The sequence below is a fragment of the Hylaeus volcanicus genome, chromosome 4 (genome assembly GCF_026283585.1).
Source record: "Hylaeus volcanicus isolate JK05 chromosome 4, UHH_iyHylVolc1.0_haploid, whole genome shotgun sequence".
Classification (NCBI taxonomy): Eukaryota; Metazoa; Arthropoda; class Insecta; order Hymenoptera; family Colletidae; genus Hylaeus; species Hylaeus volcanicus.
Window position 1 is genome coordinate 24866893 of NC_071979.1, and position 27825 is coordinate 24894717.

General features: G+C 46.3%; 1 protein-coding gene across 2 annotated transcripts in view; it reads right to left on the reverse strand.

Annotated features, from left to right (window-relative positions):
- Nucleotides 1-27825, reverse strand: part of LOC128875388 (disintegrin and metalloproteinase domain-containing protein 9-like) — a 57015-nt gene that overhangs the window by 13427 nt on the left and 15763 nt on the right. For both annotated transcript variants that reach the window (XM_054120922.1, XM_054120923.1), the window contains exon 2: nt 9345-9436. In XM_054120922.1, coding sequence (XP_053976897.1) covers nt 9345-9436 — 92 coding nt within the window. The remainder of the gene's footprint in view (nt 1-9344; nt 9437-27825) is intronic.

Below are 27825 nucleotides of genomic sequence, written 5' to 3' on the forward strand. Positions count from 1 at the left end.
GCTCTTGTGCTTTCCCAAGAGGGATAACAACCGATGCATACGCCGACACATAAACCGATGTATGTTGAATTTATTAAAATTTATGTCGCTATCGACGGTATCGATAGGTATTTAAAATGTAACACTGACCGTTGTAATTTTGCTCGATTTTTTCAACGCAACTGTTCGATCGTTGACCGACTTGCCTACACGGAAAACACTTTCTCCGTCAACGGTCCGATGATAAAAAGCCATTATCCGTTGCACGCGCTGGTTCGTTCGCTCGCTGCGTGACTTTCTAACAATTTCGACGAGCCTCGCTTGGAAATTGATTCGATTCGATTCGGCATCAGGAAAGAATCACGAACGTTCGCTATTTTCATCGGACACGGGCTCATTATTCCGCGCTGGCTCGATGCTCGACCACGGAGCCGAAAAGTCGTCCGTTTAAACATTTATTATTCGCTCCTTGCCACGGGGAGGATTCCATCCGAGTTTTTTCAACGATCATACGCGTGGCAGACACCGCCCAAATGAATTTACGAATCTCGTTTGCGCCCTCGACGTCCTCTCGAATCCACCCCATGTTTAATTCATAGGGGACGCGTCCCATTTCCTCCCTAAGAGGAAATATCACGCGTTGCGTGCATACCCGAGGAATATGTCGCATGTATGCCTACGTCGCCAAGCGCGAGGGTCGAGGACGTCGAGGTGGCAAGCGCGTTCTCCATGGAATTTCGGTCACTGATTCGCTCCAGTATCGTCACAGTCTCCTTGACACGGCTTCACGCTCCACTGCAGGTACCAGGACGACTTCGTTTCACGAGGTCGTTTCAAACTCCAAGCTATCCCTTGCACTCGAGCCATTGTCATCCGTTGAGATACAGATATGGTCGTTGATCCGTCGTTTTTAAGCCTTAATCTACCGATAATTGATACCGAGGATTGTTTCTTTGCCATTTATGTAAAGAAAATTTCCAAGGTGTATCGTATGTAGAATTTTCTTTGGCCCTCTATACGTCGACCTTTGCTTATTTTCACGCGACTAAGCCTCCTTTGTCGGGAAATCCAGCAGTTTAAATTACAGAGAGCAAAACCATCGCAGTACACGTTCCACCGGTCTGGTGATTCGCGTCGCAGGGCTCTATCGAACCAGAGCCGAATCCCAGGCGCGCAGTGAAAAACCTTCTCCCGGGGTCGTACGTTTTCAGATATTCCGGGCACGCTGCGAGGATGCAGCCAGGATCGACGATAGATGGATCCACGGAATTCTCTCGGCGCGGATTCTATCATCGTCGTCCGACAGTTAGCAATCCATACCTGGCCCACCGCCAAACTGGGAAACGTTCCTCGATATTCCAGTCGCCGTTCCCGCCGTGACCCGTGCTCGAGTTCCGAGTCGATATCGCGAAACAAATGTACGCTGGGGTCAGGGTTTTTCCTTGGCCCCGCTGCCTACCTCGATCCATCCGCTAACGAATTACGTGGGAAGCCTTCGTAACGGCTGATCGAACCTTCATTTTTTAACCTTCGTTCCGCGCTCGCGGCTTCGAAGCGATTCTTTTCGATAATATTTCGATTTATGGGTTCAACACGTTCATCGCCACATATGGACGATTGTGCTTTTCACCGAAGAGCTAATAAAATTAATTCTGAATATTAAGTATCAAAGAAAATAAATTCGAATTAAATTCTTGAATTTCGATGAAGTTACAAAAATAAATGTTTCATTATGTAGCTTCCAGTAGACTGTAAATTAAAGTCGATGTCAGTAAAAATTTTCAAGAGTATTAATCTGGCAGTCAACGTGCCAACAGATTGATCGCCAGACTGATTCACATGGAAACCATAGAATCCATCGTTTGTCGTATTACTTATGTTTGTACTCTCATACAAATTCTATCCAGATTTGTTTTTATCAACATTTAGATTTTAAAATTAATTGTTGAAGTTCGGTAGCTCTGTTATCACCATGTGTTAGAGAGGTATGATGCACTTGCAAAGCGAGAAGGTGGAAGAGCGAGCTATTATTTCTCTATCGTTTCTACGGATGCAACTTTTTATGCATCTTCTAGTGATTGTTCAACCAATTATTGTTAGCAGAATTTTAATTAAAACAGAGCGTCTTTCCTACCAGAAAACTGTCGTGTTTATCGATTGGAAGACACCGAAAATGGGGAAGAGCTTACCCCTGAAATTCGGTTAGCAGGATCACACCGTAAAACAGGGGAAAGAAGTTGTCTCCCTCTGCGAGGGAAGCTCGAGAGATACTCGACGTAATTCCCGTGAAAGTCATCCACGTGTCTCATTCGCCGCGCCCACGAAACCATTGTCGCCAGAGCCCTGTTTCTGCGAATCGTGGCCCTCAACGCCTATCCCTGATTGCGGCCCTCGTTTCGCGGAGAACGAGCTGGGAACACGGAAGGTCTCGCGTCGAGCTCATTTTCGGCAAGTATCCTTATCACGAGAAACGCTGGTCCTTGCAAAAGGCGTCCTTTTTGCAACTCGCGCGGAATACTGACTAAAATGTCACCGCCAAGGAAAATCACAGATCTGCCATTGCGATGCTGCATAGATGTACATAAAGTCTGATTAAAGGTGTGGAAAAAGCTGGGTTAACTGGAAGCCATCGTTCATTATCGGATTCCATCGACGCGTCGATCGAAACAACGACTCCAGAGCACCTGGTCATTTAAATTCGCTAATGACCGAAGCTTCGCGAGTTTTAATTGCATCGCCTTGGCTCGTTTGTTCGATCGCCGCGGTCGCGGACAATTCATCGCCCCCTATGTCGGTCGATCGACCGCGAGACTATGTTTGTTCACCGAGCTTGGTCAATCAAACGGAAATTACACGAGGCGTCATCCAGTTGGTTTTTATCGTATTTGTCCCATTCTACAAGGAAGGAAAACGCTGTAGGAAAAAATTAGGTAACGATTCTTTTCCCGGAAGAACAGATCTCGCGGCTCGGCTATATTTGTATAAACTGAAAAATGATTTACTCTTGTTTTTGTATCGTATATGAAAATACCATTGTTCGCGATTTCTGTGATTGAATCTGTGATTGATTCCGTGTTGTTTGATGGAAAGAGTTGAAAAACGTGTTCGATTTGCATACGTGGAAACGTGACTGCCGATGCTACTGCTCCGAATCATTTATTTTTTATGTATTTTTTAGTCGCGGATCCATCGGTGCTATGGACCGCGCACGCGATACCGCAATAATACCTATTACGACATAACCGAGGGATTTATCGCGTTAATTTCGAAATAAACACCAGGGCCACGAGCAGTCGCAATTACCGTAGCCAATCTGTCTGCGGTTGCCTGACCGAATGAACGCGCGCGACGTTAAAGGGCATTCCCGCTTTTTGGATCGATTTCAAGCTTACCTTTAGCAATTTCTTTACGAAAAATGGTCCACCATACAAAATTAACTTTTAGTAGACGAACATAAATTTTGGAAGCTTTCCAATGTATAATGAGCTCCATAAGCGAAATTTATCTTGTATGTTTGTTATAGAAATTTGTCTAAATTGAACGATAGGTTTGGTGGTTCCAAAACAATTTTTCATTGTAAATATACACGCGTATAAAGTTTATCGATGTAGGTTATGCATTTAACCCTTTGACCTACAATTTACTGTGGGATCGTGAATGTCATAATCAGGTATTGTAAGAAGAGAACATGTCAAAGGTGCCGACGACTCTTTGGGTTACGCCGAAATGCGTTCAACGTAGTCGATGAGGGGACGGTTTCGCTTCGAGAGTGGTCGCGTCGACGAAGTTTCACCTTTAATTTTCTTTTTCGTATGTTCATTTTTATATGTTTACGAGTTGCGTACCAAATGCTTCGTTTTGAATAATAACACACGTTAGGGCTACCTACAATTTGTTTGAGTCATGTCTCACGCCTGCCTCCTTTTCCTGACATCTTGAAGTATAAAATTCCTCGCGCCCTTTCATATGACGCGTCTGACTCGTGTTTTTAACATTCGATTCAAATTTTGTATCGCGAGTCTCACGTTGTTATACGTTAAAGGATCGATTTAAATAAATTTCTTTAATAAACACAGAGGGTACGAATACGTAGGGGACCGAGTGTGCATAAAACTGTAAAATGATTTTGGGAGGTTTGCAAAGTAAAATTAATATGAAACCAACGCGTGGCGGACTGTTTACGGCGCGAAAGACTCGTTAATTATTCGAACGGGCCGCTTCTTGGAAATTCGTGCGGTTAACGAGCCTGCGGCGAGCGGTGCACAATGTACCTATGGCAACGTACAGAGGGGCTCTTTGTAGGTGCAGCGTAGGATGAAAGGCATCTTTTAAACTGGTCTCGGCGACTAGGTCGAGGCTAGAAGAACAAGGAGGAAGTAGGAACTCCCGTTTCCGCGTCCTAGAGGCCTCTGATACCGTCAAAGGGACCGTCTCCCCCCCCGGCTCCATCTGGAAATGATTAACCGTAATCTGCGGGAAAATTTCCATTGTACGCTGCAACCGTTCTTTCGGTTTTTCCGCCCGGGACTGCGTCGTATCCGCCCTTTATCGCGGCTACGCGTTTCCTAACAACCTGCCAGTTCCGTTCGCGAAGGTCCCGCCAAGGACTCGATCGTTGAATTCACCGAGATAAAAGAGTATGCAGCTTCCACGTTGTAAATTTTTTAAGGATAAAGTAAAATTCACGCGACGAAGGGTGAAACGGACGGAACAGAAAATATCGATATACCGAGTTCGGAGTCTCGTACGGGGTTACGGAGGATCGAAGGCAGCTTTGAACGTTTATCGTTGCGGGTCCAAACTGGATGCACTTAACGAATTTTCCTTCGGTACTCCCCTTTCCCGCGCCTCATCATCGGTGAACATTTTAGGCGAAAAGCGGTGCATCTGGGACGCGCAGAGCGATAGAGGGACCACTCAATTTCCCTTTGTGGTCGGATAAAAGGAACCTACGCAATCTCTTTACCCAGCTTTCCTCCTTTTTCCCCTGTTTTCCTCTCTTTTCTATGCTTTCTTCCCCGGAACGTTACACCGCCGCCGACAAGACTATCGTCGAGTGGTTTTTCGAGCTGGTGCACGATAAACCGGCAAACAGGGTCGAAGCTTTATCGACGAGCACCTTTCCTCCCGATTTATTGGCTTCGGATGCGGTTTATTTCGTTTCTATTCTCTTAAAACCCGTCCGAGTTTTCCTTCCACGAGAGAAACTGCGCGTTATTAACCCTTTGCACTTCTAAAGCCACATGTACTACCCAGGAACCTGAACACGTCCTACTCCTACGGTCAGTGTCGCTGCCCACAAATTATCATTAAGTTTTAATTAGCGATGGGTGTCTAAATTCAATTAGTTACAAGATAAACGTTCTTAACCCTTAAATGCCCTTTTCAAATTTGATACCAGACTTTTAAATCGAATTGAACACCATAACGTTAAAAAATACATTAGTTTTTCACTATTTGTTTCAAACAACTTCGTGTGATTACGTTTGGTTAAGAAAAATGTAAAATTCTAAATAAAATATAATATAACAAACTGCAAAGAGTTTTTCGTGGCCCTTCTATAACTGAGAAATCTAAGAAAAATGATCTCGGAGTTGACTACCCGCACATAGCCAAATTGCTTGGAGTGCAAAGGGTTAATTCTGTCGCTGTCGAATACGTTCAAGAACATCTACAACTTTGAAGAGGACCTTCTACGAGGTACGTTAGTATACAACGTTAACTTCTGCACACTGTTACTCGGTATATCAGAAGCATCGTCTGTTTCCTCGTATCGAGCATTGTAGGCATGTTACAGGTTTCAATTTGTAGAAGATATTTTCGCTCTTCAATCGAGGTTTAAACCCATCCATTGCTTCCTATTGACGTGCATGCATCGTACGATGTTCCTGGCGGAAGTGACGATGAAGAGACAATCGAAGAGTCGAGTGGTGAACGGTGAATGTTGTTGCCACTCTATGCGTGATTCACCCATCGAGCGAATGTGTTTCTCTCTAACGAGTCTAAGTGTCGATTGACTGATATCCACGATTCAGTAATTTCGAAGATAGCGTTAACTATGATTAAATATACCGAGCATACACGCGAGAGAGAAACTTGTATCTCGTTAATAGAATAGTTGGTCGCTTTCTTTTTGACTTTCTTGCGGAGTAAGAGTTTCCTCCAGCGACGAGCTACATATTCAACAATCTGTTAAGATCTCGTCTAGCGAAACCTTGTTCGGTGTCTCGGTTTAACAAAACGGATTCACCGTCGAGGGAGTCGCGTGTCGAGGATCGCGGCACGATTAACACTTTAGTCTCGCTTTACTCTTAAAACAAACCCACGCGCTCCGTGAATAGACGATACAACAAGCATTCAGAGCGTCTGTTTCGACGAGGCCTAGACGCTTGTTAGCGTCGCGTCAAGTAATTTCAATCGATCCAACGCTAGAAACGAGCTGGTAGTAGCGTTTCCTTCTCTGGGAAGAAAAATAAAATAGCCCCCTTTAAAAGGTCCAACTCTCTCGCGAAAAGAATCGACACCGAGTTTCGACGAATGGCGGTGCGAGGCTACGTGGCAGGAAATTAGATTCGTCGCGGACAGACGCGCTGATAACGTTCATTCTTCCCCGTGATAACGAGAAACGGGGTCAATTGCCTTGGTTCGTTGATGCCGCCAGAGTCGCTTCTGTTTAGGATCCAGCGTATATCAGGCAACGAATCGGCTTCTACGTCCCCGCGACCATTCGCTTCCATCCGAGTTTCGTTCCTCGCGATTTTCACGAACAGTTTGACTTCCCCTCATCGAATTAAGGAGCAAAACGACTTTGCGCCAGTTCGATCGCGCTATCTGGAACTTCCCTTTTCGCTCGGGAGTCGGAGGCGAACCCGCCTCCCGTTACAAATGAACCCCGGTTAAGGAGATACCATTCGATCAAACGGTAGTTTTTTTCCCAGGGAAGTTTCTCTACTCTCGAGTCGATCGCCACGCGTTCTCCAACGTTTCTCTTTAAACCTCTGTCGTAACTTTTAGCCAGCATCCGATTCGATAAATCTCGCGGAAGCGTCGAGGTTAAAGTATCGGGTCGCGGTCATTAATCTTTTTGGGCGCGCGACACAGTTCGGAAGATTCTTAATCTCTTTGGGTTCACGGCGCAATTTAAACAAAAAACCTGGCACGAATGATCTCTGGTAGAAAGAACTTCAGAAACTCGAGAAATGTTACTCCCTTTCTGCAACGACTACGTTTCTCACAAATTTCGATTTAATTATACGCAGCAAACAAATCCTCCTTTATTCGAAATATCGACGAGTTCGCAACTCCAATTTCAATTTCATATTCGCGGTTCGTGCGATTGTATTCGCTACGAATACGATTGTTCAAAAGTGTTAATTAGTCGGCATTCGCTCGACGTATCGACAAGCACACTCCGTAGGAAACTAACGGCACGCCGCGCCGCGTGACACGGCGGCAAAGTGCAAATTGGCCCCGAGGCTAAAATGAGTTTGACATGTTCCAGAGTGTCTCGAAGCGCGGAGAATCTCGAGCGGAAGAGTCGAGAGTATAGCTTGCACGGGCACCGCGCAATTTGTTTATCCTCCCTGTCTATGTTAATGCTCCCGAAAAGCATGCAAACAGCAACGCGCCGCTGGACGCGTGGGCGCGGGTACCTCGACCCGCCGGAACATACGTAAAACTTTCCTCCTCGGATGCCGTGTTTGCTCTCGGATGCGCGTATCGTCCCTCGAAACGTAGTCCTGAGTCGCGGGAAACTTTAAAGGGACTCCTCTCACGCTCCAGCTAGAGCTTCGAAATACCAGGAATTTTTTTACGAAAGACCATATTTTTCCAACGCGAACATCGAAAATATTTTTTAGAAGTTACGCATTTTATCCAGTGGAACGAATTTTAGGTATATCTTAGGTATCGTTACGAGGAATTCGTGACTATACAGGCTATAGAAACACTGTAATCAGAGTTACGACATAACGTTAAGATTAGATCAGGAATTCAATTTGAAAAGGATAGTGTTCTAATGTCTGTATGCCGAAGGCCACTTTTTGAGGGAGTAAATGTTGTTCACCTTAGCGTCCTAGATATTTTTTCCACGTCCGTCTCTATTTACGATTGAATATAATTATAAACATTGTGTAAATATTGAATTCAATAAATGTTGTGAAAAAGGAGTAATTCGTGGAAACAATACCTGATAAAAATGATTAAAAAAGAATATTTAAACAACGCTAATTAAGAAGCGTAATATACGAATCTGCTCTGAGGCATTATTTCGTAACGCGTGCATCGAATGCAACATTTTACAACGTTACATTTGCACAGTAGACACTCGTGAGGAGTCTCTGGTAGCTTGCTGTCTATTCTGCCCCTCGATATCGGCGCTAGAAATGCCGCAGGAATGCTCCCGATTGTTTGTTTTGTTTCGAGCTCGCACGAAGTGCGTGGATCCTGAGTGGATCCAGGGAACAGACCGTTTGAAAATAGCCCGGGCACAAAACGCTTCACCGGAACATCTGTTTTCCGAAAGTGTGTATTAAGCGCGAATGGGGAGCTGGTAGCGGAGTTCGCGACGGAAGCATCGCTCGAGACGAGATATCCGGCCAGATACGGGCGAAATTTCCGTCTCGATCTCTTGTCTTCTCGCTGCAGGTAGGTCGCGGTTAGCGCCGCGATCTTGTATTTCGTATTCGCGCCGCGACGCGACATTTGCATTGAAATTGTTGCACCCGTCGTCGGCTCGTGTCCCGCATTCTAACTCGTCCGCGTGCTCGCGCGAATGTGCTTACGTAGACCTCGATTCGCGTGTCTCCACTTGCAGTGACTAAAAACGAACATCGCCCAACCCTAAAGCTGCAATTATACGTGTGTTCCGCTACTGCGTAACTAGAACTTTACATAAGCCACTAATTTATAAGTGGCGATTCCAGGAACTTAATTTCGCACATCGCTTCGTCTAAGCGTCGAGACCCTGTAGGAACCAGTACCACTAATCGCTACATCTATTGTTATGTTTAAGTGTTATTATGTGTATTGCAAATCGAACGATTTCGAGATCCTGCGTCTCTCGCTCGTATTCTGACCTCCGACTAGTATTGTCACAGAACAAACATCGTAATGTAAGAAAAGTAATTTAATAGCTTGTTACGAATGTCCCTTTGTTTCCTCTTTACGCGCTTTTCCCTTCGATGCTACGTGTGGCCGTCGGTTTGGAAAAATCCAGAACTTCCGCACAATGACAACTTTCAATTACAGTAAAAAATCTAACAGATCCAGTGCCGCGATGCTCGTAACGTTACAATAAAAGGATAGACGTGGCCGTTGAGGCCTTTGATTCGCTCGGAGTTAGAGAATAGAAAAATGGTACTCACGTTTTCTTTGGTGGATGAGATCTGCCGCTTGGTCCTGCCGTGGTACACGCGCGGCCTGACCAGCGCGTGCCTGCTGAAATCCGGGGACGGTCCTGCAAACAGAGAGGGAAATCGTTAGAGAAACATTTCGTCCCTTTGTTCCCGCTTAGCGCGCGTTTTAACGAGCGAGGACCGACCGTTTGAAGGGAAAACGGTTCCCTTGGTCGCGGTGGACAGAGTATTTCAGTCGGTTGCCAAGTGTCCCGCGGGAACGCTTTTGTCATGAAAATTCGCGCTACTCGCCGGTTGGCGTGCTCGCGCGAGCGTTTCGACGCTAATTACATCGAGTGAAGTCCTTGACATCGAGCCGAACAATGAGCGGACTCGTAGCCTCGAGAGCTCCTCGGCCAATTTTCGCGAACGCGACCCACCCCTAACGTTTTCAGGACTATCGACCGACTCCAGCTGGTGTGTACGTTTCGCAAACTTCTCGACGACTTTCGACACTATCCAGCAAATACAATGGAGAGGGAGCCGTTACTTTTATTCGGTCTATCCATAGGTCTCCGAGAAGTTCATTATTCCGATGAATAATACGCCATTGGAAACCATTTTTCCTCCTCAGGGGGGGCACTTGGCGCGAAAGCTTGTCAGAAATAATGTTTTAATTAGTTCCGGTTAGTTTGGGACAGAATTTGGCCGATCGAAGTGGTCTCCCGCGATACATAATCTGTTCGCCTCGAAACGGGTAACGTTGTAATATATTCCAGCTACGAGAAGAGGGCTTGGCTCGCGATTCGTCATCCCGTCAAGTACACGCTCTCGAGCGTGGGCCTCCCGAGCGTAGGTATTAAGTGAGCTGTAATTATTGCTCGTCGCTTTTGCCCGCCTCTAACTCGCGTTTCGCGCCTCTCCGTGGCGTCTTCTCGTCGTAAAGTTTAAAAAAAAAAAAACCAAAACAACTTTGTTCGTCCCTCTTGCGTTATTTTAAAAGTGTAGAAAATTTAGAAGCAATCGACCGTTTTCAGCAGAACAAAAATCGCAAAGATGACCCATTTTTCGAAGCGCTAAAGCGAGAGGACCCCTCAAGGAGACACGGAAGAAAGAAACCGCGCTTCGCTCCTACCGGAATAACGCGCCCCCTTTGTCCTGTTTTAATTCGGAACAAAAGTCTCCCCTTCTTTTCGCAACAACAAACGTCGGATGAGAATTCTCGAGAACATCGACAATAGCGCGTTGAATTTCGCCGCGCGTAAATAACTCGAGTTTCTTCTCCCGAGGAAAATTTCGCCGTCGAGACGGTTGGAATTTATCAAGGAATTCAGTTAGCACGGATTTAACCGAGCACGGTAATTTGCATCCCTGGACGAGTCGGCCGAATTACGGAAGAAACTGTGCCGCGTATTCGAGAGCCGAGACGTTCCTTTTCGAGCGCGGGTCGTCGCCGGATTAAATATTTAGAGACGGCTGAATCGAAAGCGGTCGAGCAACGTGCCGATAGCACGCTCGCGTTTTCGCAGCTAATTAACCCTGGAAAGGCTAAGTCACGAGCGTTAAAGATCGAGAGGGAGACTCCTCGAGTACGTCTACTTAGTAGTCATCGTTGCGAAACGACCTTTTAAGGGCGAGCGATTTATAAACAACGCCGGTCCTCGAATATTTTCGCTAATTCGAGCATCTGAAACGCACGACACGCGACATCGAATGACATTTGGTTATCGAGTTCACGATCGATCGAACGAGATCCTGAGGCTGGAACAAGCGTCGCCATCGATCAGGGAGGAACTGGGTCACCGTGGAATTTTCATTGGCCGTTTAAATCGCGGATCAGCGAGACGATATCGCGAACGTAACCGTCCAGGACGCATGGAGCACATGTGCATCGCTTATGGGAACGAGATTGACGTCAAAAGGGCCAAGAGAAAAAACTCACGGCGCAAAAAGCTCAACCAAATGTACGCACGGAAAGAGTACCGTCGATGGGTCGAATCTTATCCCGTGACGCAAACGACGCGCGAGAATCCTTCGACTCTTGGCCCACCCCTCGCGTTCTTTTTTTAAACTCTTTGGCGCAATTTTTGCCCGTCTCCGTTGGAGACAGACCGCGGGGACGATTCGTGTACGGCTGAACATCATGGCAATTCGACCAATTGGTCAAACAGCGTGATGAACGTTTTCGCGTCGGTAGTAATTATATGCCCGTGTCGTCCGTTTGACCGTGTGAGCAACGGATATTAAATCTTGCCAATGCACCGAGCGTATTGCAAACATTTCTGGCCTCGTAATTTATTGGTCTCGCAATTAAATTCAAATCACGCGAATTCTCGCGTCAGGCAGCTCGGAAATCCTCGTCATCGCGGTTGATTGGATCGAATAAAAGAACGAATCATCTGTTATCACCGTACGGATACTCGAATTTCTTTTTATAGATCGTAAGAATTTGGAACCTTGTCTTTCGAAACGGATCTGGTACAAGAGGTGTAAATGTTCGATACGACCCCTCGGGAGGTTTTGAATCTTTATGTTCCCAAGCTTATAGCTTTGTTACAACAGGTAGAACTCCTTCCCTCGTGTTAACGTTCGCTACCATAGATACCTCCAAGCCTTTCGAGGCCAGCGATTTCAATGGACGCGCGCAAACGAGCGTAATCTCGTTATTACGTTTCGATCGTAACCGGTTCGCTCGAGTCATGACTCGATTTTACTTTCTCGTTCTTGTTACCAGCCGAGCGAGCGAGTCGCTCGACGATGACTTCGCGGGCAGGTTGCGACGAATCGATTCGAAAACGCGTTTAATTCTGACGCGGATCTAATTGGGTCGTCGCCACGCGCGAATCCAGGCCATAATTGCTTCCCGATTGTCTAACGGATTTAAAGCTGCCCGAAAGCCAGGCAGTCGCTCGGTCGCGTTACGGTATTCGATTTGTCGTTAATTTCCTGTTACCGCTTCGACAGGAAATCAAAACTGGTCGAAGCGCTGCTGTTCGAAGCGCGCGAATTTTGACGAGCCGATAATCGCGTCCTGGATGAATCATCGCGACTGCTCTATCGCCGTCAGGGTTTCTCACGCGCCAGTGATCGATTATAATTTTATTTCAATTGCTCGTTCACGTAACGACTTGATAAATTTAATACTAATAATTTAATTTTAAAGTAGTCGGTTTTTCTTCGTTACTCGAAACTGTTACGTTAGAATTCTGTTCGGTTCTTTTCGACGTAACCTCGCCATCGTCACTGCGGGAGAAAACGAAAACATAGTGGTAACGGTGCATAAACGTAAAGGAGACCACCGAGCCGAGCCGTTCATGGTGTCGAGGTAGAACTTCTACATTTCGCGCGAAATTGAGCTTCTTAGGCTACGGTTACTATGGATGCGAATTCGGACGAAAATATGTTCGGACAAGTTCTGACGAATTCGTCCGAACAAACAAACGCCTATTTTTCAATGAGAGTGTTTACACTAGCAACGATAAACATGTCAGAACATTCACGACGGCGTCAAAACTAGTCGAGGATTCAAACAAGTTTGATTTTTTTCGTCCGAATTCGCATCCATAGTAACCGTAGCCTTAGGCTCGTATCTGCATCGATTTCGATTTTTCTGTGTTTAACAAAATCCTAGAACTCCTACTGGAAAACCCTTTGCAATCCACGATAAATTTTCGCGCGTGCGCATCCTTTACGTCTTTTTCCAAGTTTCCCACCTGTAAATTTCAGTCATGACTGGGCGAAAGGAGAGTTTGAGAAACGCTGTCGGCGTTAACGACGTCCGTCGTAAAACGTGGCGGTTGGAGTGACGAGGACGAGGGAATTAGCGACGGTCAATTAGGTCGTCGTTAATTCGGTGTGCGGCGCGCATACGCGCGAGCGAGCGGGCGCGTCCAGGCATATGCGAAGGCGGATCTGTGTTTCGTGTTCCCAGGCCCCGCGATGTATCCCGATTTCACATGTGTCCCCGTGGCCTCGTACGGGTAGACTCGGCCTGAGAAAATTCGCCCGAATTCGGCAACCTGTTCGTTCGACGATCCCTCGACGCAATTAAAAGCTAGCTCGTCGCAACGTGCATGCGCGAGTAGGCAAAAAGTAGGTCGTTCCTCCGACAGGTGCTAAATTTATCTTTTCGTAGTGGACGACATTTAAAGATACAAATGTTGAGGGCGGGTTATAGAATAAAATCTGTATTAAAGCAAGGGAAGATGCTCTTTAACGCTGAACCGAAATGTCTACAAAACATTTATATACAGTTTTTGTATAGAATGTATAAGTTATATACAAATGTTTCGTATTCATTTTAGTACGATTTGGTACGTGAAATATTTTCGCATTTGAAAAAAGTGTCTCCAAGACTAGTCATTTGTCTGATTGCGGTAGAAGCAGGTGCAAATGATCGGTAGGGTTGACGTTAAAAAACTAAAAGCAATGAAAGTGTGTAAACACACTGCGTATCTGTCGCGATCAGTTGACCGTGGTATAAATGGCAGACTATCGTATCGATGATGTTTAATCGCTTGTATCCAGGTAAGCCTTGGAACGTAAAGTGATATATGACTTGTCCGTTTCCTTTCATATAAGTAATTGATCCTGGAAGAGTGTCGCGCTCGATTTGTTTCAACGCAAACATCGAGAAACGTTATTTAAACCGCGGAAGACTTAATCCGATCTCGAATCGGATCCTAATTAAGCCAATAGGGACGAGTGGGGTGCAAATCCGCGGCTTATGCTTCTATTCGCGAGTGGACGTTGCGTAGGTCTCCGGGCGAGCGACTCGTAGAGCTTCGATCCGAGAAACACCGTCTATACGAACTCTATATCGATACTGGCCGAGAATTTCTACAGGGTCGAGGAGCATTATATCGACGACGTCGGAGAGTCTCTGGTGCTAGACGCTTTCGAATTAATTGCAACGTGAATGAACGAAGCCTGGCTCGGTGAATGGACCAATCAGGGCTCCATTTCTGCACTGCTTCGCCGATCCCCGTCTGCGCTCGTTAGTCAATTAAACTTCGTAATTATAGCTGACTCGGAGGTTCGGTTCCCCGAGATAGAGAGTGGCATCCGACGACGCCATGACTCATGACGGATGTTGCGAGCTCCTCGATAATGTACCTACGCAAACAGAGAAGTCTTCCGCGTCGACGGCGTCGTCTTAAACCCTAGCGTCTACTCTCGGTTCGCGAAAGAGGAACACATCCGTTGTGTCTACTCGCGTGTCTGCTCTCGGTTGTTGAAGTTGAGCCCTGTATCCTACGGTTTCGTTGCTCTGTTTGCTTCCGTCGACGTCGACTAAGATAGAAGGGGCACCCCAACTTCGTTCCCTCTAGCCTGGGACGTCTTGTTATTCCAGGATACAGGGTGATTCTAGGAACTAGGACACTGTGATGGGCAAAAGCGGAGACTTTGGTACGAAAGCTATGACTGTTTCTAAGCTGAGAGTAGATAATTGTTTATGCTATTTTCTCGAATGGTGCAGCGAGTCTAGGCTTGTAAATAAATTTCTCGTATTCGACGGAACGTAATGCTCGATTCTGCCAACGTGGTTTCCGGATTTATTGGAATCGACTATCGGGCCACGCTCCGGTCAAGAAAGCTTCTTTGTTCTCCAAACAACACAATACCTTGTTAAAGGAAGCTAACGAAACTGCCACAGGCTAAATCGTAAACTACTACCGGGTCGCGGAAGATGCAGTTCGTATTTTCCTAATAATAAAGTCTTCCGTATCCCACAAAACAATGTTTGCATAAATACTAAACTAATTTCACGGTTCTCGTTTCAAGTATAACCCTTTGCACTCGAGAGGTGACTCTCGATCTAGGTTTGACGCAGTAAATCGACCAAAAATGTTTGTTTAAGTTCAGTGCAAAGGGTGAACACTGAATTTCTATTCTTAATAGCGAACAAACTGATCCTTGTTCGAAGAGGACCGCTTCTAATTTTCAGACGTTCCAAAGCTGCTCGTATTAAATAATTCTCGAAGGGTTAAATCGCACTTCGCCGCGGAAGTCCCGCGCGAGGCATCCGAACGGGCTTAATCGCCGAGTTGGCTTCGCGTTGGAATCGAGTTTCAACGATTCCCGAGCGGTTTTCGCCCGATCCGTATTTCCGTGGACGATTCAGTCGCGTTTACCGGATTAATTTGCGCTCGAGCGTATCGGGCGAGCAACGCGAGCGTGAAATCGATTTACCGTTCTCCATCGACCTCCGTGCACCTCCGCCTTCGATTCCCGCGTCACCGTCTTTTTCCGTCGACGGAATTGCTGGCCGCGCGTGCAGGCACGTTTCGCGAGTGGAATTTTAACGCTCCGAAACTGCCGCGTGCGCAACGTTACGACGTTCCTCCCTCTGTGCTTTTCTTTTTTTCGTTTGCTGATGCCTTTGTTCCGGATCTGGAAGGGGATTTGTCGGAATAGCATCGGAGTAATCCTCTTTGCGGGCTTTTGCACCGTGTACCGGAAATCCCGCTCGCTAACGGACGTCTCGTTTTCTCTGCGAGTTTCATGGTCCCGATGTCGATACAAAAATTAGTACGGGAGAGCAAAGAAAACTCTATTTCTTAAATAATCCTTCGACCTAACACTTCCCTCTAAAGGTTGTCTTGTTTTCTCTGCGAGTGTCATGGCCCCGACGTCGATACAAAAATCAGTATGGGAGAGAAAAGAAAAACTCTACTTCTTAAACAATCCTTCGACCCAACCCTTACTTCAAATTTCACGTGAACCACGCCATTGCTTTGGTTTCAAAGAAATCCCTGGCATCGAGCGCAAAGGGTGATTGATTTGGCTTTCAACCTACACACCCTTCCGCAAATGAAATTGCATAGTCCACAGCGAGCTGGACTCGCGAAAAGGCTCGGCTCCACGATCGAATAATGTTTCCGTCGAATTAGCGGACTTATCGACGCTGGTCTGGTCAACCGTGAGACGAAGCGGAGTCTCCTGAGACTTCATCCAATCAAATTTTCGAGTTTTTCCAGGGGTGGAAAAGCCGAGACGGAAAATTCCATGGGAACGCAAGGCTTCGAGGGTTTGCCCGATTGAAATTGGACTCGCGAGTCGACGGAGTGTCGCGGCGGTGAAATTGCCGGGCTTCGATCGGCCAGGTGAGTCCGCCGTGCTCTCTGGAGTGAATTCACGTCGAAGGGACAGGTCGGGCGAATAAATTTCTCCCGCTTTAGGCGGGGTTGAATATGAAGACGGCTGGACGTCTGCGGCGCATCCAATTAACCGGGGAGTTCAAGTTCGTCAACGCGGACCGGGTTAATTGCCGTAAATAGGCGTCAAGTGGTGGTTTCGCGTTTTGGATTAACGCTGAAACCGCGCCCGTTCTTCCACTTCGTTTCTTACACCTTTGTCCCCTTGATCTAAACCAGACCTAACTCATCGTAATGTTGCTTCCGCGGGATATTCCTGTCTTGCAAGAGGGACTGTATCACAGGTTTTAAGGACCACCGGAAGTCTGAAAGTCGCGAGACGAACGATTAACACGTTGTTCGCTGAGTGCTTTTCACTGAAGAACTAAATAAATTAATTCTGAAAGTCAACCATCAATGGAAACGAATTCAAATGAAGTTACAAAAATAGATACCGCGATAAATGTTTGATTACGTAGTCTCCGATATTAGTAGTCTACATAACAGTTGATCCTAACAAAAATATTTGGGGATATTTGTCCGGCAATCAACGTGTTAACGCGACGCTTAGCCAAGAAAGCCAAGGATGCGCGTGGGAGATTATTTTTATGAACGTCGTGAAAGTTTTGCAACTGCGGTCTTTTTTTTCCTTAGGTGGAAAATAGCGCGCGAAGACTTTGATGCATACACGCCGCGTCAGTATTGAGCTCCCAACGGAGCACGACGAGACGCGTCGATAATTATTATCAATAACCTTATTTGCGCCGCCAGACGTTCCGGTTATCCCGTCAGCCGATAAACCCGAGCGAAGTTAGCGCAATGTGTACCTATTTCTTCATCGTCTCCTGACGAATTGTCGGAAACTCGTTAAAATTTACGCAACGAGCCTCGCCCAGACTCTACATAGACCGTATGTACCTTGGGTACCGTGTCTCATCCTTTCATCGGCGTACTTCGCCGGCTCAAAGTGAAAATTACGACGGATCCGAGGGGTTAACGCTAAAAAGCCCGAGCCACGAGCTGCCCCCTCGTCTTTCGAGCGTTAATTGGTAGCGTGGATCGATGTATAGCAGCTGGTAGCGGGATATTTGGGAACGCCAAGGGCCGAGGATCCTAAAAAAGGAAAACGGCATTCTCCTCGGTGCGACTCGCGGCTTAGATTTCCACGATCGGACGCCTGGGAGTAGTTTGCGAAAAGAAAAAGAAAATAGCCGAGAGGTGGAGAGAGAGAGAGGAAGCTCGATTCAAGCATATCGAGGGGCCTGAACGCATCGCGATCCAAAGGGCAGAGATTTTGTTTCTACGTGTTTCGGTGCTCCGAGCACTGTTTCGCAAATATTTGTTTCTCTTTGATTGCAGACGCTCCACCTTCTACCTTGGAAGTATTACACGGAGTAAACGTGGCGCGGTGGAACGATTCTTGAGGCAGATATATCTTTTGCTGAAATAAGACAACCGAAACAGATGTACCGCGGTGGTATAGACGGGAGTATTTGAACCGAGTGAACTCCTGAGAGGAGTTCGAGCTAACGTATATCCGTTTCCATGTCGTAATGCTAGCGAAGCGAAAAGTGAAGAAGAAAATCCTCGTACTTTCGACGCGTAACGATGATTCGGACGTCTGGAGGACGCCGGGCCAGGATTTTTCACGGTGGCGCGAACTTCGCGAGCCGATGCGGGATTCCACCGTTCGATTTCCAATATCGAAACGAGTTCGGAAGTTCCGATTAAATCGCCAGCCGTAATGAAAGCTCCCGCGACGCGAGCGAATCCGTGAAAAACGGCATTCAGCGATTTCCACGAGTTGTGGAACGTCGGGAATTGGAGAGCCGCCGACGAAAATTCTATTCGACTTCGAACATTGAATCGAGGGGACGAGGAGCTTTTCACGGTACTCCCTGTATAGTCAGCGGCTGGAATCAAGCGTTCCCGAGGACGATGCTCGGAAATTGCCATAAAGCATCCCGAATCGGGCCGTAATACTGCCAATCTTTCGACGCATCGTCGGAGCTGGCCGCCTCGAAACGCGCGCCGGAGGCTGGCGTCGATATTTCTGATGCTCCTCGCGAGCAGGGCGGACACGACTCGCTGTGTTTTTCAAATCCAGAAATAACGCGGCGTTTCTCGTCTCCGTCGCTCCCCCTTTCTCTTTTTTCGACCTCTTTTAGCTCTTATTTCCGCGCCCGTTTCTGGTTCGCGTTAATTCTTGCCCTTGGAAGGCTATCTCGAGACGCGCCTAATCGAAAAACGACATTGCTGTTAACGCATTTCTACGATGATCAAAGCGTAAGCACTTCTTAAGCGAACAAGGCTGCTTTTGGTGTTTGGATAGGAATGAACGCGTCTAACCTAACGGGGAGCCGAATAATAATTTCTGCATCGCCAATTGTTGTCAGACTCTCGTGGGGAGTAACGTCAAACGCAGACGATTAATGAACTCAATTATCTCTCAATCGATACAATGGCAATTGATTTGTATTTTAGCGCTCTCCGCGATTCCAGCTGAAACTCACACGGTCGTGCTGGGCGTACGGGAAATTCGATAGGCGGCCGAATCAACGTTAGTTGGAACCAATATTTACGAAATAATCCAAATGGCGGCGACCGCGTTGGCTGGCCTGTGTATTCCTAATGCACAGGGACAGTGCTTCCCAATCGATGCGGGTCGGTACCCTGGCGTTGTTTGCTATAGCTTCGCCAGTATGAAAATCTTGAGAGGAAACTTCTAGGAGGTTGCAGGCGTTATTTAGACCCAAGGTACTCCTATGCTTCGCGATGGGAAACGTGAATGACTCCAAGTTCGGGCGAATCGCCAGGAAAAGCGTGGGTCGCCTATCCTCTCGACATTATCTCCGGTTGGTCCGCGTTATCTGCTTCACCTCGGATAACGTATCTTCGCCACTGCGTCCGTTTGCGCGTCGCCCAAGAGATATCATTAGCAGCTAAGAAGAATGCCTCTGGATCGAACGTTTCCGATGCTGTACCTGGAAACGTTCCTCTGAAAAGCATCGTCTTCAGCTACCAGCGAGAAAGGTTTGTCGAAAAATCCGCCGATAGCGTTGGTCGATCGACGAATGATTCGTTGCTGGGTGGCGAACACGCGGCACAGGTGTTAGACGATAACGAACAACCGAGGGTGATTAATCGAGGGGGTAATTAGGCGTCGTTAAGCCGCCTAAGAGACGGATAGACGACGGCCGCGGCGTCGCTCGAGGGTAGGAAAGTTTCGAGGATGCGGCCAGCGACCATTAGCGAGATGAGAGCAACGCCCAACGAGAAATGCGATGCGAGTAATGGATTTTCGATAACGAAACGGGACCGGTTGCTTCTCGGTTTTCGCGTTTAATTATTTTTCATTTCCGCCAGCCCTCGTCCAGCTTCATCCCCACCGATCGCTATTTACGAGCCTCTTGTTTCGCTCATTATTCGTTCGTCTATTTCCATTTTCCATCGAGAGGGAATCAGCTCCGACAAAATACTCTTCATCTATTCCTGATATATTTATAGATCACCACATATAGAAATGAACATGAACTATATGCAAAAATCAATCAATCCGGGGTCAATCACATAGGACGCTTCTGAACATGGTCGCGATAAACGAAATTTCGCGATCAACGAGGGATTTAAAAAAAAAATCATTTCAATCATTCTATCTTTGTACGCATACAGGTGGGTGTGTATGTCTGTGCGTGGACGAGAGAGAGAGAGAAAGAAAAAGGGTGACAGAGAACAGCGGAAACAATTGACTGCGTCAATCGATCAAATGCGCTGAGAAATACTTGATTCTCTGCGTGAGCAGAAAAATACGCAGTGAGATTCTTGAGCCCTGACGGTTAACGCATATTGTAAAAACTACGACTACTTTATTAATACCATAAAGATCGTCATATACATATAACACGATTCCGAATTCAGTCATTTCGTTCCGCATTGCAAAAAGGAATATAGATTATACTGAAGGATACACCCAAATCAGACACTGGTTCAGCAATACCAGACTCCGATGTACGTTGTTCTTTTGTTTCAACGCTCAACTTTACATGTGTACGATGCGATCGAGCGAGAAAGAAAATTTGTAAGCACGTGCAAATCATACGGAACAAAAAGATCGCGATAAACGGGGGTCTACCTGTATCCGAAACAAAACACTATCGAACGCGATGCGTGCGATCGATAGACAGTTCGATTTAGCCCGAGTCAAGAAGCAAAAGATGGAACATATTAAAAGCATCCGTGATTCTTCTACCATCCCTGCTTCGCATGTACCAACAACACAGACCTGACTTTATAAATGTACGGAGTCGGTCGGGAGTAAAGTGCAAACGTTGATTTTCACCCTCCGAAGAGTACGTGCCCTCTTAATGGACCACGGCAGAATCTCGATTATTGTAGAAAATTCCTGCATAATCGAGGGAATCAATTCAACGAATAACAAGACCACTTAACGTATTCCACTTCTATGAACCACGCGTGTGCCTCCAATTTGTCCTTAACAACCATTCCCTCTACTAGCCGACTTCATACAATGAACGAGGCTCGCATGCGATGATTCTAAAAATACAGAGTACCTCGTGGAATCGAATAAATTTCAATAGTAAAAAATCTAGTCGACGCTCGCCCGTAACAGGTAACGACTACGAAAAATCAGCGCGATGAAACTGATCCCGCGGGGAAAAAATGACGAGGAACGGCTGGCCGCCGCGCAAATCCCGGTTTATGATTTTATAACGGAACCGTGCCCGACAGCGGTAACCCGATGTTCAATTTTCATTTTGTTTTTCAGCGAACGTGAACGCATCGGTCAACGATGTTTTAAACAACGCGGACCATGGGAAGAGGCCGCGGGCGCGGCACGATTAAACATTACGTACGGTTTTAATAAACGCTGGAAAATACGGAGCGGATTTTTCGTTCGAGAGCAAGCCCAGGGGCGTATTTGCCGAGAGATCGACGAAGATGAAGCCCGAGATACGCGACAAAAGCTACGCTTTTAACAGGAATTAAACAAATATTCGCCTCGCGGAGCATTCGAGGAAGGGAAGGCTCCCTCGAAGTACGTGTAATTAGCTTTGGGGGGCCGATTGGTCTGGGAGAAATTGTTGAAAAAAAAAAAAAAAGAAGAAGAAGTTAGGGCGACGAGGAAGGAAAGCAGACCACTCGGAGCGGGTTCTCAGCTTCTGGCAGGGTCTGGTTGACAAAAATAAGAAGCGGCAAGGACGCTGAAAAAGCTAATTAGCAAAAACTGAAGGGAAACGCGCAACGACGCACGAAGGAAAGCGCTCCAGGATCGTTTGAAAGGGCTCTTATGCGTTCAGGACGCGTAGTAGCGAGCAGAGCGGGGCGATGACACACGCCCAATATAAAACGCGCTGGCGTTCGCGAGCGTTCGCGCGCGCAAACACGCGTACGCACACCCACCTACGCTACACAGTTGGGATCCCTCTTTCTCTCCGTTTCAGTCCCTCTGCCTTTCGTCCACGCTCGTCCCCTCTTTTTCTACGTCGATGCACGCGGTGCGTTACGCTTCGTGGAAGCCCGAAGTTACCGAATTGGGGATCGCGGCCCTAACGGCGCCTCCGACAATTTTGGGGATCCGAATCGGTCAAGGAACGCGAATGGTATCGATCTCCTGCCCGACTCCCGTCCGTCCAAGTTCAACCGTCTGTCCGCGGGTCGTAGACACTCTGCTCTTTTATTTCCACTTTGCTCTAATAGACGGAGAGCTGGCCACGAAAATCACGAATGATAAAGGTGCAGTGAAAATTTGTATCTGAAAACACTCCTTAGTAGATAATAATAATAATAGTATAAATAATAAGAAAAACACGTTGGCAGAACTGCACCTTGTTATTTGAATTTTAAAAAATTGCTCTCCTGTTTACCAACTTATGACGATATTATCATTTTTCATGTACTTGGACACCATTCTGTCTTCCGGCAATTGTTATCCAGGTTTTTTAAGCGATAAATAATACGAAGACGAATTCGCCAAACTGCACCTTGTCATTAAAATTTAAACAATTCTTTTACAACTTTATCGACTTTTGGCAACGTTTAAGCACCGACCTAGACTTCTAGCAGTAGCTTTACACGATTTCTACAGTTAAAAACTATAACTACACAAAATTTCAGGGCTACACTCAAAGATTTTATTTTGGTTTCAAATTAACATCGCCCGCCTACGCTTCCAGCCCTGAGAGCGACTTCTGGTTGCAGCGCTATGGGCTTTGTCGTCTAGTAAGGAGTGTTTATCAGATACAAATTTTCACCGCACCTTATCATTCGTGATTTTCGTAGCCAGCTCTTAGACTATCATAGCTCCGCTCGTGCCTTCTCCGTTGGTCGCTAGGCTATTCGATCTTCCACGTACAGGAGGAATCGATAACTATTGCCATTTACGAATTTCTTATCAATATTTCAACCATCCCTCGGACTTGGAAAATAACATTCTAGAATATCGCGATTCGGAATCGAACGCGTTCCTGGTCCAGAAGAGTTACAAGGGATCGGTTGGTCGGTCGCCAGCCACGAATTACGATCAATTACACGCGATAGAAGTTATCGGATGCGGGCGCACGCAGAGCTGCTCGCTAAACAGCTAATGGCCGGCTCTTGTTGGCCCCTGAAAACGGATGCGCGCAGGATCGAGGCGAGAGAACTCCAACTAGCGTTCCCGCGATGCCGACCCACCCTCCGTGCCAAATGGGCATCGATTTCCCCTAATCGCCATCGTTACGATTCATGGATCATCGTTACGATTTATCGCGCGTGTGAACAGCAAACTTTCAACTGGGAACACATGGTCTGAAATTGAGTACGATCGAACGCTCTGTTGCCAAAATGATCTCTACCACTCGAACGCTTCGCTGTTCGAACATTATACTACGCGCGTAGAGGAGGTCTTTTGCACCGATTTTTCTCTTAAAAGCAATGGACCGATGTGATATCCAGCTCCGCCCAATTACGCGCTAAATAACGTCGCTCCTTTCAGGTCTCAACAGCGCTCTCGATCTTGGAGCGCTCACAGATTCTACTTAAAGATTTCCAGAACAATTTAACAGTACACTTTGCGCCACCGTGAAAATACCAAGTTCCTCGAGGACGACCATAACAGAATTCAATGGCCTCTCCAACTTTACACGTTTCCTTACGGTTCTTCCAAGCGCCCCAAGTATGCGTCGACAGTTTGCCCAAGTACAAAACGTTGCCGAACAAGATAAGACCCTTCCCGATTGCACTTTCTACAAAACCGGTCATTATGCGGCAGTTAGCGACCGTAATTACGAATCAATTTGCGACTTTCAAGATCGATGCTTGTGACAAAACAGTATCTGATCTAACGGTTTTGTCTAAACTTCCGAATGGACACACCAAGAGTCCCATTATTCTTGGTAAAGTTTTTATGGGACACTTGAAACGTGCCTGAGAAAAAGTTATATCTGAATGTACTATTGTTTAAACGTACATTACTTCATCGAATGAATACATCGAGCAACGGACTAGATTTCTAAAACAGATACAGCTGCTGAAGAGTCTACGATTGTGTCTCGAGAAACTTTCGAATTATTTTGACCTCGCGCCTCTTTATTTCGTTAAACGAAATAGAAGTAACGAAAGCGCAGCCGTGTTTGCGTTCGAGACGAGCAACAGAATGATAGTTTCCGCGAAAGCAGGCGCCGAGCACCAAACTTTTCAACTTCCTGTCAAAACAAGTATTTTCGAGTGTCTTAACTTTGGAAAGAGTAGCTGAAAGAAACAACGTCGACCAGCCCTCGAAACTTTTCCGCAACGGTCCGTGTCCACCGAGTATCGATCCGCGAGGCTATTCCTCTCTGACTCATGCCGCAATTTCACCGGATCTCGGTGTCCTCTTACGTTCGGTTAATTAAATGAACAACATTCCCTCCTACCGAGCTTCGCGCATCCAGCACGATGGAGTGAAAATAAAATTGAGAGGTAGATTAATATTTCGTTCCGTTTCAATTTAATTAAAACCCAAGGGAACTCTCGACGAAAGAAAACAGAGATGGCAGGTGTCTGATACACGATGGAGTCTCGATTATGCGAAATGATCGAGGAACGCGAATTTTGAAACGGACCGCGTAGTTGTCATAAACGAAAAGAGGAGAGAAGAGCGTCGATAGGATGCAGAAATTGCGACGCATACTCGTTTTAACGAGCGCTGCTCGAATTAAGGCCGACCGACGGTCTCGTTTCGCGACAGAACTCGAAACGATCCTCCTAAACCAGTGATACTTAATCGCTACTACGACATGATACGATGTCCAAAACGTACGAACGAATTTCACGAATTTCTATTAAAAATGTAGAATTCAGATAATTATATAAATATCATTTTCCGAAGAAACTTCCTTGAAACTACGTCTCGAGCGTAGGATGATTAATGACTGCGGTCCTAAACGCTCGCCGTGTCTTTCCATTGATGGAAACGCAGACGAGAAATTAGCAAAGCGAGAGATACGGCTTGGACGTCGAAGCGTCCACTCAGAAAACGATAATTAACGCGTGGCGTCGCGACGCGTTATTTCGCATGTTAATCAACGCGAAAACCCCGAGAGAGACTGTCGCGAGACCGAGGAAGCTCGGTTATTTACAACAGCTTTAATTAAACCGCGCTTCTTGCGAGCATCCCTTAATGATGACGCAGCGCGTAACTACACTCGCGCGGGAACGCACAGTCGAATTCTATCTGGCGACATTTGCATGATAATGGAATAACCGGTGGACGATGTTAACCGGATTTCCAGGCCGCCAAGTCTCGCGCATCGACCTGAGATTTCTCAGAAGCGCGTGGAAACACTAGACAATGTCTTTCTTGTGTAGATTCTCAAGGCTCTGCTGCAACAGAGTGCAGATCAAAAGTCAAAGCAACCGAAGGCGCCTGTGCCAACGCTCTCCAAGGTTCGCCAACGTTCGCCAAGGTTCGCCAACGTTCGCCAAGGTTCGCCAAGGTTCGCCAAGGTTCGCCAAGGTTCGAGCGCATGTGCCTTCGTTTGTATGTTTGAAATTTCTGATTACAATTTGAATTGCAATTCAAATAAATAGAAGACCCTCGATAACGTTAAAGCGATGCATCCAGCACCCTAAGTTACAGTATCGTGCCCTTCGTCCTCGTCGGTTTCCTCTTTCTCGAAATTCGTCCGGTCGTCGTCGCAGCTTATGCATAATTTATCGCGCGGTTCATCCTTAAACGCGCTTCCTGGCGGCCACGTGGATGGTTTCAGACATTCGGGAGGATGTTGCCGCGACTCACGTACTCCCGTACCATTGTTGGGCGTCTTTCTTAGAGACCCTGAATAGGACAGATCGATGCAAAATACGATTCGGCCGGGATTAACTTTTTGTTCGACTCTCCATTCAAAGGACGGACCCAACGTGTACCTTTCCGATTGAGACGTGCATTCCCGAGATGGCATGGAATACAGATCCCTACCGGTACGTGCAGCATGTGCAACGTTAGGCGTGGACACTCGACAAGCTTAGAAATACGGAAACTCCTCGGTGCATCTCGTACAGTATCGGATCACGTAAAATATTGTTGCACTTCGTTGAAAAACGTGCCTTCAAGACTAGTCATTTGTCTAATCAGGATAAATATAAATACAAATGACACGTCGGTAGGTTTAGCGTTAAACTTACGATGCAACGACATACACAGTCTCATAAATATTCGTATCCTCTATGTCTGTTGAAAAAATTTGTCTAAATTAAACGATAGATTTGACGTTTTCAAATTTCGATTATAAATATATTCATGTGTAAAATTTATTCCTGTACATATATGAAACATTTATTTGGAAACTTTAAACCTATCATTTAATTTATACAAATTATTTCAATACACATACAGGGTACGAAATATTTATGGGACTGACTGTAGGTCATAACGTATAATTCAAAAGCCAAAGCAACCGAAGGCGCCTGTGCCAACGTTCGCCAAGGTTCGCCCGCATGTGCTTTCGTTTGTACGTTCGAAATTTCTGATTACAATTTGAATTGCAATTGAAATAAATAGAAGATCGTATAATTATTAACGTATAATTCATTTTATGTAACTCTGATACTTTCGACTCGTATCTCTATCATCGAGTGTGCATACCCAACTCGTCAGGTATTCCAATAGGGACTAGGTGTTCCGTGTTCCTGGTCGGATTGCGTTGGGAAATCGCGTGGAAAATATTTCTAGTGGCACGACCATTGGACGAACTTGTCGCGAAGTTGGAGCTTCCGACGACCATAGGTCAAGCAAGAGGACCCCCTCGCGAGCACCGCGACGGTAACGCGAGCACGTAAGCTGCTCGACATCGGTCGACCAAGGAACACGAAGCCCTTCGACTTACAACGCCGTTACCCTGTCCGATAAAGGGATCTACGATGGTGGTTACGACGGTCATTGGATACGACGCGGCCCGACTCGAGACTTCTATGTAGTCGCCCTAGTCTCCGTAGAGACACGGAGCACTCTTGCGTGATCTCTGGTCGAACGAGTGTCTTATATCGCGAGGCTGGATAGGAAACTAATTTTTCTTCGGGGAAGATAGCTTCTGTCTATCCTATTTCAAACGGGAGAGCAAAAGTTATTCGATGGAAGCCTCGCGTGGGGGTGTATCGAAGGTATCGTTATAACGATGGTGTTTCACCCTGTTTCTCGGAGCTCCCTTCGACGCATTAAAAGAGTTTCCATAATAAACTTTTGTTCTCACGTGTAGGTGTAACTACCCCTAAGATAAAAAGGAAAAGGTACATTCCCAAGTGTAAGAGTGTGATATACATATAATCTGGTAAGTATCTGAGTGTATGCATGTATGCGATGGTTGCGACGGAACGCGGTGTGGTTTGTTTATTAATAATTCGGTGTTCAGTTCAGTTAAGACAATTGTAAGAATCAGACATTACATAATTCGTTATCAAACTGTTACGTTTAAAAGTTATTAGATCCCTACACAAGCATAATTGTAGAGAAAGAATTTGTTTCCAAACGATACGAAATTTGAAAGAAGCACTTAGTCTTCGAACAATTCTTACTTGGCGACTTATATTTATCATTTTATCGAACGACTTTATTCGGCATTTATCGCCTGTGCGGGAAAACGACCTCGGTTCAGCGTTGAGTTCGCAACTAATTCCGAAACGCGTCAAACTACTCCCTCGGCAAGTTTCATCGCTTCCCTCGTAATCTTAATGGCGAACACGAAAGAGTTCCCGCCAGCAGAGTGGAACAACCGTGTTCGAGCCATTGTCGTAACCATCGATAGCTACACAGGCAACTCGAAGCGATTTACTTTACCTTCCTAGACGCTCTCTGCGAGCCAATGGCGCACCTCTGCTCGAAACACTCGAGTTCTATATTC